Below are 18,881 nucleotides of genomic sequence, written 5' to 3' on the forward strand. Positions count from 1 at the left end.
GACGTTTATGTGGAGGGACAACTCCATGGTCGACCACAGCCCTTGGGTCTGAACAGACCCCATATGGGCCCCCCAACCCAGGTCTGACGCGTTGGACACTAGGTCTAGTGACGGGGCCGAGACATGTTGCTTGGGGAGGACCATCACCGAAGGGAGGCAATCACAGGGCTGACATGTGGCCCAGGAGCTGTAGGCACACCCTGGCCATTGTCACAGGGAATTTTGAGACCGAGGCGATTAGCCCTTTCAGGGTCTCGAACCTGCTTGGAGTCCTCCTAGAAAGTCGGCAGCCGTCCACACGCCGAGCTTACTTGGCAAAGTGGTCCAAGTTCTCCAGGTCAGCTGTCCACGGGACCGCAACCCCAACACAGTACCGTTCACAGCTGCTGCTCCGCAATCTGCTCTGACACACAGACCTTCGACGGTGCGGTGCCATCGATCAACACTGCCATCGAGCTGCGGGGCGGTGTCTCAGCTGGGAGCGAGAGCAGGAGTCTGACTGGGAGCGGCAATGGCGCCTGTGCCGTGAGTGACTGTGATAGCCCCGACAACTTGGTGACCATCTGCAATTCCTTTCTCGGTCACATCGGTAATTGCTCCGCAGTGTGGAGCGGTGCCGAGAGCCCCATTTGGACGGCACCCAACCAGACAGTCTAGCAGGCGTTGACGGCGATGCACGAGGACTGCATCCCAAACGATTGCTGGTTGGCAAGCGGGGTCGGGAGCGGTCTCCTGACCAAGACCTGCGCTGAGCTGGGGGTGATTGTGGGGAGCCCAGCGGCGGTTTGCCTCTGGAGCGTGGGCCCGACACCTGCGGCACCCCCGGTACCGGCATGGTCATGACGTCTCAAGCCGCTTGCAAGGCCTCTCGACATCTGGAGAGGCCTGACCCAACGCGGCCAGGCTACTCTGCTCAACATGAGTCGGAGGCCTAGGGGCCGGAGGAGAACGAGGGCTGCCCGACATGGGTCTAGCCTCTGCCCCTACTTTCTCACGATGACGGGCCTTTCCTCGGCTTCTTGTGTCCCGTAGATGGGGAGTGGTGCCGGCTAGTGGAAGGCACCGAAGGGTCACCACGTACCAAAGTTGCGGTGCCGGGAGCCGAATCGGCGCAGTGCGCCAGAGCCGGGTTCAGCGCTGACTCCATGAGAATGGCCTGGAGTCTAATGTCTCTTTCCCTTTTTGTTCAGGGTTTAAAAGATCTACAAATCTTACAGCGGTTGCTGATGTGAGTCTCACTCAAACAATGTAGGCAATCTGCGTGCGGGTCACTTCTTGGCATAGAATGCCTGAAAGTGCCACACGACTTGAAGCCCGAGGCATGCCCCGGCCTGGGTACTCTAGCTAACTGAACTGACTGAAAGAACTAACTAACAACACGTACTAGCACTAAGTGAACGGAAAAGTTCTGGGGACGAGCTACAGCTAAGCTGGAGCAGAGTAGTTCCGACTCACCTTCACTGGCGGCAAGAAGGAACTGAGGGTGGGGGGAGCGCGCAGCTCCCCTTATACCACGTCATGGAGGCGCCACTCCAGGGCGTGCAGCAGTGCTCCCTCTACTGGTACTGCTAGGGAAAAAGCTTCCAGCACCGGTGCACGCGGCGAGGATGCACACCTACTGTGGAATACACCTGAGCAATCACTCGAAGAACTATTCTTGTAGTTTTCATAGCCTAGCTGAGTCTCCCAATGAAACCAACGCTCATCATACAGAAACTTCCCAGTAACATGCCTTTGATTTGTTACTTGAGACAAGCTATGTTGTAGGAAAGTATCTAATATATTTTCATCTTCTTAATTAGTGGCTGTATCCATTTTCAGAGCACAGGCAAATGCATTTTTCAACCAAAAAAATCTATTTGTCAAAAAAAACCTTTATCTCACGCTACTCAGCATCTTAGAAGATCACACCCAAAGTCTGGATGTAGATATAAGTTCTTCCTACTTTATGTTAATTATTATTTACTATAGTTTTATTAGGTGCTTAACAAGGCAGTATATCTAGCAGCAGCCAACAGAACATTCATTTTAACAAGTCTTTCACTGGGTCATTTGCTTGTACAAGACTACTCAAATAAGTGTCACTCCTATCTAGATCTGCCTATTTTTATTTTTTGATCTAGAGATGTAAAGCTTGAAAGGGTCCACGGTTTGTGACATTTACACCCACACCCAATTTATCTTATGAAGTTTAATAGAGAACTCACTCTTTTCCATAATATTTTTTAAAAACAACATATAGCTGGTACACAGCAAGTATAAAGTGCTATATTCAGTTCTTCAGGCTGTTTTAGAACTTCTATAGGAAGGACAATCACCTTTTGCACACTATAGATTTAAGAGTAATTTCTATAGAAGATGGTTGGTTTTATCCTTTTGAAATTCTACTGACCTGATTCTCAGGTCTGGGCAAGCTTGTCTTCCACTACCCCCAGATTATGAGGCCGTTCAGGCAGCTAGCTATTCCTAGAGTGCAGAAGCATTCTGGCTACACTACCTTTCCATTGGCCACATCCCCTATGCAGTGCATTGTCACAGAACTGCTGCAATCAATTTACAGCATGAAGCAGGAAAGTTTATTACCCTATTATTGCATGAAAACTATCCAGGTACGAATTGTGCAAAATATTATAAGAAAGTAAGAATGGCAATAGAGGGTTGGACCAATGGTCCATCTAGCCCAGTATCCTGTCTTCCAACAGTGGCTGGTACCAGATGCTTCAGAGGGAAAGAAAAGAACAGGGCAATTACAGAGTGATCCATGCCATCATCCAGTCCCAGCTTCTGGCAGTCAGAGGTTTACGGACACCCAGAACATGGGGTTGCATCCCTGACCATCTTGGCTAATAGCCATTTATGGACCTATCCTCAAATGAACTTATCTAATTCTTTTTTTAACCCAGTTATACTTTTGGCCTTCACAACATCCCATGGCAATGAGTTCCACAGGTAGATTGTGCATTGTATGAAGAAGTACTTCCTTACGTTAGGGCAGTGGTTCCCAAACTTTAACAACCTGTGAACCCTTTTCACTAAAATGTCAGTCTCACAAACCCCCTCCTAAAAATGAATGTTTCCAGGGATTTTCTCCTTTACTTGAGTATATATTATAAAAGCAGTGATCTTGGAAATATAAAATTTGTTTTAATGACATGCTTATTACATACTATTTATTACTAATTATTTATCATTACAGTATTTTTATTACATTATGAAAATGGCAACACTCTTCCAAGATCTCACTTTCGTAGCTTGTATCACTTTGAATAAGCCCGTTATAAGACAAGGCTCCTATGTTTCATCAAGGAGTATCAGATGTGAAACAGTATGAAGGTATTTAAGAAGCCAACTCAAAGAGTTCCTCCTACACAAGCATTCAGGTTTTGAGCACTCCAGGCAAACAACGCAGGTTACAACAAAGCTTAAACTTGTTCTTCATAATAATTTTTAAAAACAATACTAGCTACCTCTTTAATTTTAAAAACAAGCAAAAAATATCCAGCTCCCTTTCCATTTCTTATAAGGAGTCTTGAAGTTTAAAGCTCCTCAATGTGATAGATATGCTTGCTTTGATCTGCTTAGCTTTTGGAAGTCCAGGGGCTCCGGGCTGCTGGCCCGGTGCTGCCCAGGATCCTCGAGGGACACCTCTGGCCGCCATTAGGGAATTTTTTCCCGGGAACCCCCTGTAACATTTTGCAAACCCCCAGGGGTTCAAGAACCCCAGTCTGGGAACCACTGTGTTAGGGTGTCTATTTATAGCTACATATATATATATGCTAGATAGAGCTGAGCAAATAAATTCTAACAAATCATCTGCTTGATACATTTTGCAATTTAGTAGAATGTTCATAAACCTATGATGATTTTCATAAATCTATTCATTATCTGACCAAATCCAATTAAATGTCTTCTACAGTTTATGATTCAAACCATGTTGCTTAGTTGTGAGTGGCCAGATTTGTCTTTCACATTTCACAGTGAGAACTTGAGCTCCAATTTCGCGTGTCATCTACTTTAGCTACTGACAGGGGCACCACATGAAGGCAGTACACTTGCTCAGCTGCCATGGATTCAGCTAGATTCAGGGGAACATAAGAAGGGCCAGACTCGGTCAGACCAATGATCCATCTAGCCCAGTATCCTGTCTTCTACAGTGCCCACTGATAAATGCTTCAGTGGGAATGAAAGAAGAGTGCAATTATCAAGTGATCCACCCTCTGTCATCCACTCCCAGCATCTGGCAGTCAGAGGTTTAGGGACTCCCAGAACATATGGTTGCATCCCTGACCATCTTGGCTATAGCCATTGATGGACCTATCTTTTATGAACTTATCTAATTCTTCTTTGAACTCAGTTATACTTTTGGCCTTCACAATATCCCCTGGCAACAAGTTCCACAGCGCGTTGTGTGCTGTGTGAAGAAATACTTCCTTTTCTTTGTTTTAAATCAGCTGCCTATTCATTTCATTGGGTGACCCTGGTTCTTTTGTTATGTGAAGTAACAAATAACACTTCCTTATTCACTTTTTCCACATCATTCATGATTTTATAGACCTCTATCCTATTCCCCCTCTTAGTTGTCTCTTTTCTAAATGGAAGAGTCCCAGTCTTTTATAATCTCTCCTCATTTGAAAGCAGTTCCATACCCCTAATCATTTTTATTGCCCTTCCCTGTACTTTTTACAGTTCTAATATATCTTTTTTAGAGATGGGGTGACCAGAACTGCACATAGCATTCAAGATGGGGGCGTGCTATGCATTTATATAGTGGCAGTATGATATTTTCTATCTTATTAGCTATCCCTTTCCCAATGGTTCCTAACATTCTGTTAACTTTTTTGACTGCAGCTGCATATTGAGCAGATGTTTTCAGAGAACTTGCTACAAGGACTCCAAGATCTCTTTCTTGAGTGGTAAAAGCTAATTTAGACCCCTCATTTTGTATGTAGAGTTGGGATTATGTTTTCCAATGTGCATTACTCTGCATTTATCAACATTGAATTTCATCTGTCATTTCGTTGCTCAGTCATCCAGTTTTGTGAGATCCCTTTGTAACTCTTCACAGTCAGTGTTGGACTTGACTATCTTGAGTAATTTGTTATTGTCTGCAAACTTTGTCACCCTGCTGTTTACCCCTTTTTCCAGATGATTTACGAATATGTTGAACAGCATTGGACCCAGTACAGATCCTTTGGGGACACCACTATTTACCTCTCTCCACTGTGAAAATTGTCCATTTATTCCTAACCTTTATTCCCTATCTTTTACCCAATTACTGATCCATGAGGGGATCTTCCCTCTTATCCGATGACTGCTTTACTCCTGGGGAATTCTGCACCAAAAATTAAAAATTCTGCACCAAAAAATTAAAATTTTTGCACAGAATATTTTAAAATTCTGCAAATGTTATTTGTCAAAATGATACTACATAATCATGCCAGTTTCATTTTGGTAATTTATTTCAAAATATCTGTCAGCATGTGTCTCTCTAAAAACACAGACACACACAAGAATTCCCACAGGAGTAGAGTGTTAAAGAAACACCTATGACCAACCCAGTTCCTGTTTCTCTGCACCCTCCTTCACCCCCGAGCCCAGCCGGGGGGCCAGCCACCCACAACCCCTCCCTCCGAGTCCACCCACAGGGCCCCCCACAGCCAATACACCCAAATCCCCTCCCCTCAAGCCTAGCCATGGGCCCCCCCAGCCCAAACACCAGCCCCCCTCCTTCCCAGAACCCAGCCATGGTCCCCACAGCCCAGACACTAGCCCCCTCCCTCCCAGAACCCAGCTGACCCCTAGTGGCGACCAGCAGCACTGCAGCCCATTTCTGTGGGGGGAAAGGAAATTATGTGCAAAAAACCATTAATTTCTGCAAAATTCTGCATTGCACAGTGGTGCAGAATTTCCCCAGGAGTACTGCTTACTTTACGTAAGAGCCTTTAATGTTTGCCCTCGTCAAAGGTTTTCTGAAAATCCAAGTACCCTGTATCAACTGAATCACCCTTGTCCATATGCTTGTTGACATCCTCAAAGAATTCAAATTAGTGAGGCATTATTTCCCTTTACCAAAGCCATGTCGACTCCTTCCCAACATATCATGTTTATCTTTGTGTCTTATAATTCTGTTATTTACTATAGTGTCAACCAATTTGTCTGCTGCTGAAGTTAAAAAGTTCTTTTAAAAGAAGTCAAGATAAGGTAGAGCAGTTGTGCATATACTAAGCTAGTCCTAATTGTCCATCATGATAAACACTTGGGAGTGAGAAATGCACAAGAGGTAAATATCTTATATTAGTATGAAATTCAAAGTAGAAAAAGTGAATAGTAAGCTAAAATGAATGAGTTTAACACTCTGGTTTCTATTCATAAATAGATATATACATGGGGGAAGAGAAAGAAATTCACATATATTACACAGAAAAGGGGGAAAAGTGACCAAATCATGTAAATAGTTCCCCTAACTAATACCTACTGCTCACATCTTAGCTTCCCTTATTTCTGCAGTTACTATGTTTATCCAGCTGCAGATTGTTAAAACAGGATGTTGCAGCTGCAGTGCACTGCCAAGCTCCAGAGGAAGAGCTAGAATAGGCAATCTAGGTGGTATTTCTTTTTTTCAAAGGAGAGCTTTGAAATCATGTGTAAAACTATTTCTGTCAAGGATGTCAAACTTGCAAAACTTGGCAGATTCACTGCATAGCTCAATTTAAGCAGCACTCTATATCCCTATTCTACTCAGGCTCTTATACTGTGCCCTCACCATGGTATCTGAGCACTTGTGAGAGATGAATTAAGTGGTGTGACTGGTATCTGTCATGTATGGTGACTTTCCCATTCCTCTGCTCTTTCCAGCAGGGAAAACGGTGCAAGGATTCGTCTTTGTTTGTTATGAAGCGCTAGATTTCTATTACAGAAGGCCAGGTTGAAGAATTGTGCTTAGCACTTGGAACTGAAAGTAGTGACCTTTGGGGTGATGCTTTAGAGAAAAAACGTACAGCAAATCTGTAAAATTACAAAGGAGATATATAAACCCCTTTATGCTATTTGTGGGCTCCTCTTGCTCTTGCATGTTGCATTAACATTTGGAAGTCAGAAATCCTGACTCTATAGACAATGGTCTTCAGTTTCATTTTTGCTTGTTCAACTTTTAGTTCCAAAATAATATAAGCCTTGTGGGACAAGACTCCCTTTTCAATGTTCTTGATGTGCCTTATGGAAACTCCCTATAAGATTTCTAAAAATGATTTAAGAAATTCACAGTAATGAACACCACCTAATTAGAGGTAGGCAAAAATTCACTAGCTACTCTCTGAGAGAGTTTTTTATTTTCAGCCCTTCCCACAACCATATTCTATTTTTTTAAAAAGTCCATTAAAAATCGGTTGAGATTCCTTAAAGGAATTAAAGGAAGAAATTAAGAGGAGAGAGATAAGAAATCACTATTTAAGATGAAGGTTAAAAGAAGGCAAATGTTATGGACTGAGGGTACACAGTTGGAGCTAAATTCAGTCCAGTTTTAAGCAGATGCAACTCCACTGTGATCAGAAATGTTACAACCCTTTGCACCAGGTAGATGTGAATTTTGCTTTTGAGAGCTCAGTTCTATGACCAATATGCCAATACATAGTGATACTGTAGTTTCTTCTGATGATACATAGTGATCCACACTCTGCACTAAAAGGCATCACTGAGAAAACAATTATTTTCATAGAATTAATTAAAGGAAATAGGTATAACAAGGTATGCCCCATCCTCTGTCCCCATTTTTCTTTAGCTAGCTGGTGTAATGCAGTCACAGATATTATTGTAGCTATAACCTATAGTTGAAAAATAAAAACTCCTTAGCTGGGTAAGCCATGCTATGACACAAAAGCAGTTAGGAAACTGACAATAGAAATGAGCCACCTGGCAGCTGATTAAATAGCAACCAAAAATTAATACAGGTAGTTCTCCTCAAGCTAATTAAATTGTCACCACCCTACTGAGCAAACATAGGTACAGGAGATTAGTACTTCAGCGGTCACTTGGGGCTGTTTGCGTGCAGTCAGATATGGATCTTACCATCATATCGGCTGGGAGAATCACATCCTTTCTGAGGAGTTGCCACTCGAAGGAATATCTGTTGTCTCCATGAATGCCGGCGAGTCCTTACAGGGGTGTCATTGCCAACATCCAGCTGGCTTTGTTTAGACTCATAGTCACTAAAATTACAGAATACAGAATGGCTTATGAATAAGTTATGACAGACACAAAAGTCGTCTAATGACACTGAAGTGTTAGGTTTCAATGGACATAAAAACCAAAGCTATCAGGGAAGGAAGGCTGTGTCCCCAATACATGCTGGGTCAGCCTCCATGTGTTAAATGGGTGAAATTCACCCCATTGCTGCAGGCCTGCACAAGGTCATATGTATCACTCAAGTTAGTGATTGGGCATCTGGCTTTGTGCTGAGTTTGCCTTCCAAGATTTAATGAACTTACTGTCAACATTTTACAATTTATTTTGTGATAATCCTAAATACACACAATGTGTAGCAGGTGTACATACAAAACGGTGAAAACAGTGCGTGTACACACTAACAAACCTTTACATTATTTGTTAACAGCACTTTTCATTTCTCTAATGCCTTTAATTAGTAGATCTCAAGGAGCTCTATAAACATTAAAACTCTCAACTCCCTGTGAATTAGGTGCATATCGTTCTTCTTTTTCATATATATATATAAACTGAGGAACTTGGAAGTTAAGTGACTTTCTCGAAGTCACACTATAAAAATCAGTCACAGAGCTAAGAATAGTCCCCAGGAATTCTGGCTTCTATTCCTTTGGTCTAATTGATAGGCTTCACATAGAGCGTTTTGTTAAAATTCAGAATTAAATAATGAACAACAATGATATCTGTCCATTTAAAAATCCCACTGTTACCTCTTTTAGGAACTCAGCCCATTCTTTATTTTTCTTTTCAACTACCACGGATTGAGTGTCTTGTGGGATTGTGTTGAATGCTGAAGGGGACAAATAAGCTTCAAAGAGCACTGGTGGTAATTGATTTTCTAGGCCAGAAACCATCTCAGTAGGCTCATTCCATCCTGAGAACATTGCTGTAGTGTGGGATGTACACTGTATTTTCTTAACGGTGAACTGGTAATATGGATATGCCCCTTTGGGCAGGAGCAGTCAGATAGTGGGAATTAAAATTGTATTATCACAACATCTGAGTTCAGAAATGGACAGCAGATCCACAGTCATTATAGAAACCATGGTAACCTCCCGACCTTTGATGGCATCCTCATTTAGCTTACTTCATCTATTACATGCAAGTGAATGATACATTATTAATTTCTACAAATGCATAAAGTGCTCTCAAAATTAAAACAAAGAATCCTTTGAATGATACAGTTTTACCTCCAGGCTTAAAGACAGAACCCTACCTTTTTGCTCTCCTAAAGTCAGAGGTGTTATTTTCATCTACAGGAGCCAGAAATTTTAAGAAATTTGGCACAGAGGAGGAAGAAGGAAGCTTTTTCCGTAGTGCAGTACGGTAGGAGGTGCTGAGAGTGCAGTTGGGAAAAGTGCAGTTTAGAATGAGCAAGTGTAAGTATGCAGAATAAAAAAAAATACACAGTGCAAGCTCCAAAACAAAAATACTTTCAGGCATGAATACCAAGAAAAATAAAACTGTGTAACAAGTTCTACTCTGAAATCGTATTTGAGTCACCTAACTATTCCAGTATTAATACATTTTAATAAATTAATTATCTGCTATGGTCAAGGATTCATCACCCATGTTTCAACCACATTTATTTAATCCAGTAAGAATTCATGGCTATTCTATAGCCAAACAACTGCTAAAATTGGTAGGTACATGTTCGAGTGTCCCACATTTTTGGAGGGGTGGAAAAAAGTTGACACTTCTGTAACTGGTATGGGGAGGGAGGGCAGCCACTGAATAAGGTGACTATGCAAAAGTGCCTACACACTAACAGAGTAACTTTCACAGGACAGTAGAATTTTCAGCATCTGATTGCTTGGGTTTGTTACTCTTGTGTGACAGGTAGAAGAACCAATCAAATCTCACTAGAAGCATTTCAGCAAATATAACTCTTCTTCCCACCCTTTGTCTCCTAAACTTCCTACATGAAGCTCCTACAGCACTCAGAGGAACATTAATGGGTAGTGGTTTAACGAGAGCAGCTGAGTTAATGACAATTTCTGTCTGGAATGGAAGCTGATAAAGTCATCTGGTGTGTGGTAACTAAAAGGTAACATCGCTGAGAACTAAGAAATCATACCAAAATACACTACTGGGGGTGGGTTATTCTGTATGGGTCTTTGTAAGTCTCTCTTGTTGAAGCTGTTCCACTTTATATAAAACACTTGAATAGTCACTGAGCTAGAAAGAATTATTCTATAGTCTGGTGGTTAGAATGCTCACTGAGAAGGTAGGAGACCCAAGTTCATGACCCTAGTCCAATGGCGAATTATTTATACATAGTGGAACAGATTCAGCATGAGATTGAGATCCCCAACACCAGAATATTCCATAACCCAATGGCTAGGATGCTCTTCTGCAATGTTGGAGACACAAGAACAAAACTCTTTTCCACGACAGGCAAAGGGGGAAATTGAACCCTGGTCTCCTATATTCCAAGTGCAGGCTCTAGCCACTGTGATAAAAGTTCTAAGGGAGGCCATGGCGACACCTCTTCCCCATCTCTTCCTGTTTTGTGAATGGTGCTTAGGCCCAAAAGAAAAAATGTTTGACTGAAACTATTTGGTGAATTCACATCGAAGTCACAAACAGTTTCAGGTTGATTAAAATTGCATTTTATCTTATTTTTATTTATCTTTATTTTAAAATTGCACCCATCTCTAGTTTTAGGGAGCAGCTGGTCTTCTCACCATAAGGTGGAAAGGCAGAGTGAGTAGCCCTGTCTGTAACTTTCCTCTCCACAAATGCTTTTGCTATAAGGGCAAGAATATCAAAAGGTCACTTGATGGTGCTGAATGACTCTCCACAAGTCAGACTTTTATTACTCTCTTCACCTGGTCAAATTTCCAACTCTTAGTGAGTCACTTTCTCCCTCTCTCCTTTTCAATCACAAAGAAGCAGGGACCTGTATCAGCGTTACTTTGAACAGGGTAGAGTGAAACTGAAAAATTCTGGAGAAACAGAGAGGGTGTGAGAGTTCTTGGCATCTAAGCCTCTGGCAGAGTTTAACCAGCGCTGTTTTCTGATGCATCACAAGAGCAACTGACCCCAACATATCAGCTGTGTGTGAGAGCACCTGAAATAATTTCATTCAGTCAAAATGAAAAATTAGATCAAGTGCCCTATGATAAAATGCAATGGTACAAAATGTTAGGAGAGGAGTTTATTTTCCCCTCATGTAAACACACCTCCTCTGGCAGCTTTTTATTAATAATAATTATTCATTATTAATTATTATTATTGTTGTTGTTGTTGTTATTCAGTCACTGTGCACATAGTGAGTGAGGATAATGCAGTGTTGTGTGTTTATGGTACAATAAAACAAACACTCTCCAAACTATATACATCTGCTATCTCACCTCTTTTGTGCAATGTGCCCACATTGTTCTCTGCTTGAATTATGCTTTAGATATTTTAAAAAAGTGGGTGAAGAGGCTGAGGGATTAAGACGAGCTAGAGGAGAGGGAGCTGAAGATTGACCAGAACAGCTTTCAGACTTGCCAACAGATGTGCTCAAACTGAACAGTGAGATTCCAGCCATGTGGGAGGGATGAGGTAAGAAAGAGAGAGAGAACAAATCTCAGAAACAGAGAAAAATGAAATGAGATTGCTTATCTAGCCTCATTTTAAAATGTCCTACTACTGCCAGATAACCATTACATACATTTCTGATTTACAGTTCTCTCTGAAAGGCACCGAGCACTATAACCTAATCCAGCAAAGTACAGAAGTGTTTGCTTACAGGACCTGATTCAGCAGGATACTTAAGCACATACCTAAATTTAAACACCTGAGTAATCTCAGTGAAATCAATGGAACTACTTGCATTCATAAATTTATACACATGTTCAAGTGCTTCACTGCATTGGGGCCAAAATGCTCAGCATCTTGCAGGATAGTGTCTACATGTACTTTGGAAACTACCTGTGAATCAGGGGTAAGACTTTTCAAAGGAATCTAAGTAATTTAGGAATCTAAATCTCCTGGAATCTAAATCTCATTGAAAGTTATTGGGATTTGGTCCTAAGTCCCTTGGGCACTTTTGAAAATTTTATCCTACTACACATTTTTCTGAGAGCTCCATTTTCCCTACATCATGTACTTATTGCTCTTACTAGCTTGCCATAGTATACCACTAAGGGCCCAATCCTTTGAGGATTAAGTGCCCTGAGTTGCTCCCACTGAAGTCCTAGGATGGGACCAAAACAGGAATGGCAAAGGAAATTAAACATATATTCAACTTTTAGCTATAGTCCCACAGCAAAATAGGAATGAACTGAGAAAGCAGAAGCAAGTAGAAAGTTTTAAGGAGGCACTTGTAAAGTTAAACCAACAAGTACTAAATTGCACCACAAAAGCCATTTAGCATTTAAGGAACAAAAAGGTTCAAAGAAGGGACAAAAAGGGAACTCAGGTTATGTTTCCTTTTAAATATCACAATTCTCTTTTTTCACTGTCATCATCTATCTCAAGCATTTACCTTTATCACCCTACCTTCTGCAAGGAAAAGTGAGCCAGCACAGAGACAGATTTACTACTGTCTAGCTTGTGTATACCAGCAGTTTTGGCAGAGAAACAGAAGTCTGCAGAAAAAAATGTTTCCACAGTAACTGGAAAAAGCCAGAGAGGGAGGAGGGAGAGGGGTGATGGAAGGGAAGTCCCATAAAGCTTAGTGAGATTTCACGGATGATAAGCAAGCCTTTAAAGAAGGACATCTGAAGAGCATTAGCATGAAGACTATTAACAATTTATTTTTGTTAGTGAAACTTTGCAGCTGAATCAAGAATTCCTTTTATTGCACTGGCTGGTTAAAACTGGACAGGAGTCTGTCCTCTGACATCAATTAGAGAATTTTATCATTTTTTTAAACAGGATTCCTCTTCATAAATATGAAATAGAGTGGTACCACAAAGCCAGCATTTATTTAGACTGCTCTCAGATACACCCAGCAAGAACTATTTCACATTGATTTGCAGAGGCAAACTAACTTCTCATCATCCACTTATATCATGCTTGTGTAGTAAAATGGCTTTCTGACACTTACTGTGGAATTGCAAGTTTCATGTTTCGTCTCCCTCCTTGAACAATACCAAATGAGTGGAAAAGGCGCTCTTAAACATAACATGTTTTAAGCGGACGACACACTGCTCTAACACTAAGCGCTATGTTTCTCTTTTGCTAAATGAACATACCTGGTATGCAATGAACATCCCATAATTTGCCCCAAATATCTATCAAACAATATCCTGCTTTTAAAATAAGTCTTACTTTCGCTTGTGAGGAGTCTCTGTGCTCACTGAATGATACCTCATAAGTTTCCTTTGTAGAATAGATGGTGATGTTTCAACTGGTTCCAAAGATTCCTGGCATTCAATAGGCAAGTGACTCAATGTGTTTGCTCGCCGGCGAAACCCTTGCTGAGGTAATTTATCAGGCTGTTCGATGGGGTGACTAACTGGGTCACTGGAGAGATCTCCCACAGATCCATTGGTCTTGGCAGGAGTCTCTGGAGGAAGTGGGCCTTCTTTTTCACACACAGATGGTTCCTAGCAATATAAAAATATTCATCCATGTAAAATATGATTTATAAATAATAATTTGAGGTTCTCTATCCCAGGTCTATTTTTTGACACCATAAACAAATCTCCTTCCTGCTACAAAGGCATTTATTTCTAAAGAAGACTACTTTTAATCCCAGCTGAACATTTCCTGAAAATAAATACAGGCCAACACTTACAAGCTTTCCTGCCTAAATTTAGGCACCCATAAAAGAGTGGCTGAGCTTTTCAAAAGGTGTTGAGAACCTGCATCTCCCAATATGCTGGTGGAAGCTCAACAACTCTCCAAGTCAGGCAACTCTTACTTAGATACCTAACATTAGACACTATAGTTTGAATATTTAGGCCATGGTATCTCACACAATGACCTAACCTTTAATGTTTCATTACTAATCAGCAAGGCAGCCACATGCTGTTATATCTATGCTTTATAGAGGAAAAAAAGGCTGAATAGTAGTTATCCTCAACACTTTGAAGAGGATAACCTGAGACAAGAAAGGGACAAATGAATATATGGTATGTTATTGTCACAAAAGCTGCAATGTAAAAGGAAGCATTTCAGACTACACAGAATCCATTTACATTAAAGATTTAACATAAAACTGCACTTTTTTATTAGATCTTTTTCTTTTAAAAAAATCATTCATGATTACAAATGCAGATGCATGAGTCTATGTAGGTACTCATATTGACCCTATACCCATTGTATCTGAGCTCCTCACAAATAATGAATTTATCTTCACAACAGATCTGTAATGGAGAACTGAGGCACAGGCACACTAAGAGTGGAACTGTGGCCCACTCAAGTCAGGACTTATTAAAGGTCACATAGGAAGCGTATGGCAGAACCAACAACTGACCATAGGTCTCCTGACTGGTCAGTGGCCATACCACAAGACCATCCTTCCTCTCTGCTTCATATTTAACTTATTTTACTAGAATCTCAAACCATACCATCAATATATAAATTCTTTACATTTAGAAGTTTAATTCTACAGTCCTTTTGAATGTACAACTCCCACTGAAATCCAAAAAGTTGCATTTACTTTCAGTGGTGTTAACTAATCACCACACTGGAATCAACAGTCCTGAAGCTGATGCATCATTTTCTTTCATTGTTGCAATCTCAGAGAATGAATAATTGCCCAAATTGGGCCCACTAACCCCATCTTTTCTTAGCACCAGGAAAGAGATAATTTATAATCAAAATGCCTAAAGACAGCCTAAAATTTCTGAAAAAGAGAAAATGACATGGAGATATAGGTTGCCATCTCTTGGAGAAGGTGCCAGGATAAGAAATCCCATTATGACCTCTCAACATATTAACTCAGAATTGGTTTATTAGAGAGACAAGGTGAGTGAGGTAATATCTTTTATTGGACCAACTTCAGTTGGCGAAAGAGACAAGATTTCAAGGTACACAGACCTCTTCTTCAGGTCTGGGAAAGGTACGTAGGCTATGTCTACACTGCATGCCTTACCGAAGCAGTTGTGCCACTGTAAGGTACGTGGTGTAGCTGCTCTTTGTCTGCCAGAGGTCTCCTGCCAACAAAATAAAACCACCCCCAGTGAGAAGCAGCAGCTCTGTCGGCGGGCAAAGCACCTTTTACCCTGGCACTTTTCGTCAGTAAAACTTTTGTCAGTCAGAGGGGTGTTTTTTTCACACCGCTGACCGACTAAAGTTTTACCGACTAAAGTTCGGTGTAGACCTAGCCTCTGAGTGTCACAGCTAAACAAGGTGGAGCGGATTGTTTAGCACAAGTAATTAGCACATTATGAGAGACCATTCAACGTGAAGTGGCACATTAACACCCGTGCAGTCACAGGACAAAAAAAGGAGGGGTTAGAGGGTTTCAGATTGTTGTAATAAACCATAAATCCACCAAAAAAAAGGAGGACTTGTGGCACCTTAGAGACTAACACATTTATTTGAGCGTAAGCTTTCGTGGGCTACAGCTCACTTCACCGGATGCATCCATCCACTGTCTTTATTTAGATAATGATTTTTAGTGTCTAGCAGAGTTATGAATTTAAGCTCCCAGGCTCATGTTCTGAAGGTGTTGTGCAGGTTTCCTTCGAGGACAAGGACTGAAAGATCAGGTATGGAGTGTTTGTTTTGTGAAAAGTGTTCATCTAAGGATGATATGGTGTTTTTGTCTTTTATGATTTTCTGTATGAGTTTATTCAAGAGCTTAGGTCTGGTCTTCACTACAGACCTGAATCAGTATAACTATATTGGTCAGGTGTTTTAAACATTCATCATCTCCTCCCCCCCCCCCCGCCCAACCGACCTAACCTCCCAATGTAGACAGCGCTAGGGCTACTGCCTCTCAGGGAGATGGATTAACTACGCCAGCAGAAAAGTTCTTGCCATTGCTCTTGCAGACTTGCCCTGAGTGATTATCTGGTTTCACCCATATAGTGATTAATGGGGCATTTAATGCACTGGATGAGGTACACCACAAGTTGTGATAGCAATGTGTAGGACTCATGGATCTTAAAAGATGTGTTGTGGGGAGTATTGATCATTGTAGCAGTGGAGATATGTCCACAGGTTTTGCATCTGCTGTTATGGGAGGGTCTGGTGCTGCTTTGAGTAGGTGAGTCCTGGTCAGTGGGGAGCTTGCTTCTGACGATTAGCTTGGAAAGTTTGGAGGGGGCATTGTTTGAAGGCATGAAAAGAGGGTTTGGAAAAGATTTCTTTCAGGATGTGGAACCCATTGAGTATGGGTTGTTATTGTTTAATGGTAGCCCATACGGATTCCAGTGTGGGGTGGTAGTCTCATGTCCAAGGATGTGGTTTATGATCATACCATTGCTCAGGGGATTCAGATGCATTTTAGTGTGGAGTGCACACCTGAGTTGGTTACCCACATTTCTTTAAGTTGCCTGCAGCAATGGGGTGAACAGAAGATGGAATTTAGGCCCTGATGTTGCAAGTTGATATCATTGGCAAAGCACCATTGACTTCTGTGGGCTCTGCATGGGAATAAGTATCTGCCCTGTGGGCCAGCATGCAAGAACAGAGTTCCCCTTGGTAGAAAAAAAGCACATTCTTAGCACCAAATTGTATCATATTACTCGTATAGCTACATTTTTCATGTCTGGTGTTTTGTTTTTCTTCCCACACAATCTATCAGATTTTTTAGTCATGAATTCATGAAAAAATAATAAATATAAGACATTAAAATAGACTGATTACACCAACACATCACATGATTTTAACTGTGAATGTTACAAAAAAGGTTAGCAGAAGATTCTCAATTTATTCACTCACTATGGTGATTACTTACTTTACTTGTGCTGCTTAATGTACTGGATAAGGAGCTGTCCAAATCCACACTTCCAGAATTTTCTAGTGAACCTTTGGTTTTACTACCCTTTAGAAATAAAGTATATGAAGCAATCAGAATTAGAACACAAAAAACTGCATTCCAACAGAACATCCTTGCTCGAACTGTTAAATCACTGATTCTGCCAGTATCATATTCAATTTCCTGAAATGCCTAAGAATAACCTGCCTCTCCATGAGAAACAGGTGCTTCCTTCAGGAAGGCAACAGATATTTTAAGGACCCTAGCAATTAATACACTCACGCAGGCCAAATTATTCTTTTTTTCAGCCAGGATTGCTGTTGGTAGCGTCATATCCTACAAAATATATATGTGGAAAGGGTTTGAATAATCATGTGCTTGAATTACAAATATTATTACAGCACCTCCCTCAGACCATAAAATGAATTTTCACATTAGGCTATCTCCATCATAATGCAAAGATAGGAACTGACTAGTACAGAGAATTGAAGATTACATCAGCACATTGAACTCATGTAGACTCTCCCAACAAACATCACCTCTGTTATACTGATTTGCATGTCTCTAGGTCAGAGTGAAAATCCATAGAGTTTGGTACAATCCCTTGGACTGAAGCCCTTTTGGATTACCCAGAGGAATGCATAGCAACCTGATAATGGATAGTTATGCAACAGTATGTCTATGGAGCAAACCTGCTCTTGACCACAGGCAGCTAATAGTTGGCTTATGTTCTGAAGCACAAAGGTTAAAGTCCTGTATGAAGTTTTATTCCAGTTGCAATAGAGTAACTGTTGACATCATCATTACCATGAATAATTAATATTCTTTTTCTGAATCTTACTAACCTTTTTGCCCCAGGCCTGGTCTACACTTAAGGTTTATCAATATAGTTATATTGATCAGGGGCGTGATTTTTTTTACTGACATAGCTATGCCAATAAAAGCCCTAATGTAGATGCAGTTATACTCATAGAATCATAGAAATGCAGAGCTCGAAGGGACCTCAAGAGGCCATCAAGTCTAGTACCCTGCACTAAAGCAGGACCAAGTAAACCTACACCATCCCTGACAGGTGTCTGTCCAACCTGCTCTGAAAAACCTCCAACAAAAGGGATTCCACAGTCTCCTTTGGAAGCTTATTACAGAGCTTAACTACCCGGATAGTTTGAAACTTTTCCCTATTATCTAACTTAAATCTCCTTTGCTGCAGATTAAGCACATTATTTCTTGTCCTACCTTCAGTGGACATGGAGAACAATTGATCACTGTCCTCTTTATGACAGCTCTTAACATATTTGAAGATGGTTATCAGATCCCCCCTCAGTCATCTTTTCTCAAGACTAAACATGCCCAGTTTTTTTTAACCTTTCCTGATAGGTCAGGTTTTCTAAACCTTTTATTATTTTTAAAAAAAGAAAAGGAGTACTTGTGGCACCTTAGAGACTAACCAATTTATTTGAGCATAAGCTTTCGTGAGCTACAGCTCACTTCATCAGATGCTCATGAAAGCTTATGCTCAAATAAATTGGTTAGTCTCTAAGGTGCCACAAGTACTCCTTTTCTTTTTGCAAATACAGACTAACACGGCTGTTACTCTGAAACCTTTATTATTTTTGTCGCTCTCCTCTGGGCTCTGTCCAATTTGTCCACACATTTCTGAACGTGTAGCACCTGGAACTGGACACAATACTCCAGCTGAGGCCTCACCAGTGCCAAGTAGGGTGGGACAATTGCCTCCCGTGTCTTACATATGACTTTCCCATTAATACATCCCAAAATAATAAGTCTTTTTTTG

General features: G+C 41.0%; 1 protein-coding gene across 7 annotated transcripts in view; it reads right to left on the reverse strand.

The window, feature by feature from the left end:
* The window catches only part of TBC1D1 (TBC1 domain family member 1), a 212,046-nt gene that overhangs the window by 73,074 nt on the left and 120,091 nt on the right, over positions 1-18,881 (reverse strand). For 5 of the 7 annotated variants that reach the window (XM_078852572.1, XM_073342288.2, XM_078852573.1 and 2 more), the window contains 3 exons: positions 17,066-17,152; positions 13,483-13,760; positions 8,065-8,204 (listed from right to left, as the gene is read on the reverse strand). In XM_078852572.1, the coding sequence (XP_078708698.1) occupies positions 8,065-8,204; positions 13,483-13,760; positions 17,066-17,152 (505 nt within the window). Of the gene's footprint in view, positions 1-8,064; positions 8,205-9,433; positions 9,554-11,573; positions 11,733-13,482; positions 13,761-17,065; positions 17,153-18,881 lie in introns of all 7 variants that reach the window. The other 2 variants (XM_073342291.2, XM_073342290.2) reach the window with 2 other exon arrangements.

This window comes from Lepidochelys kempii, chromosome 4 (assembly GCF_965140285.1).
Source record: "Lepidochelys kempii isolate rLepKem1 chromosome 4, rLepKem1.hap1, whole genome shotgun sequence".
NCBI lineage: Eukaryota > Metazoa > Chordata > Testudines > Cheloniidae > Lepidochelys > Lepidochelys kempii.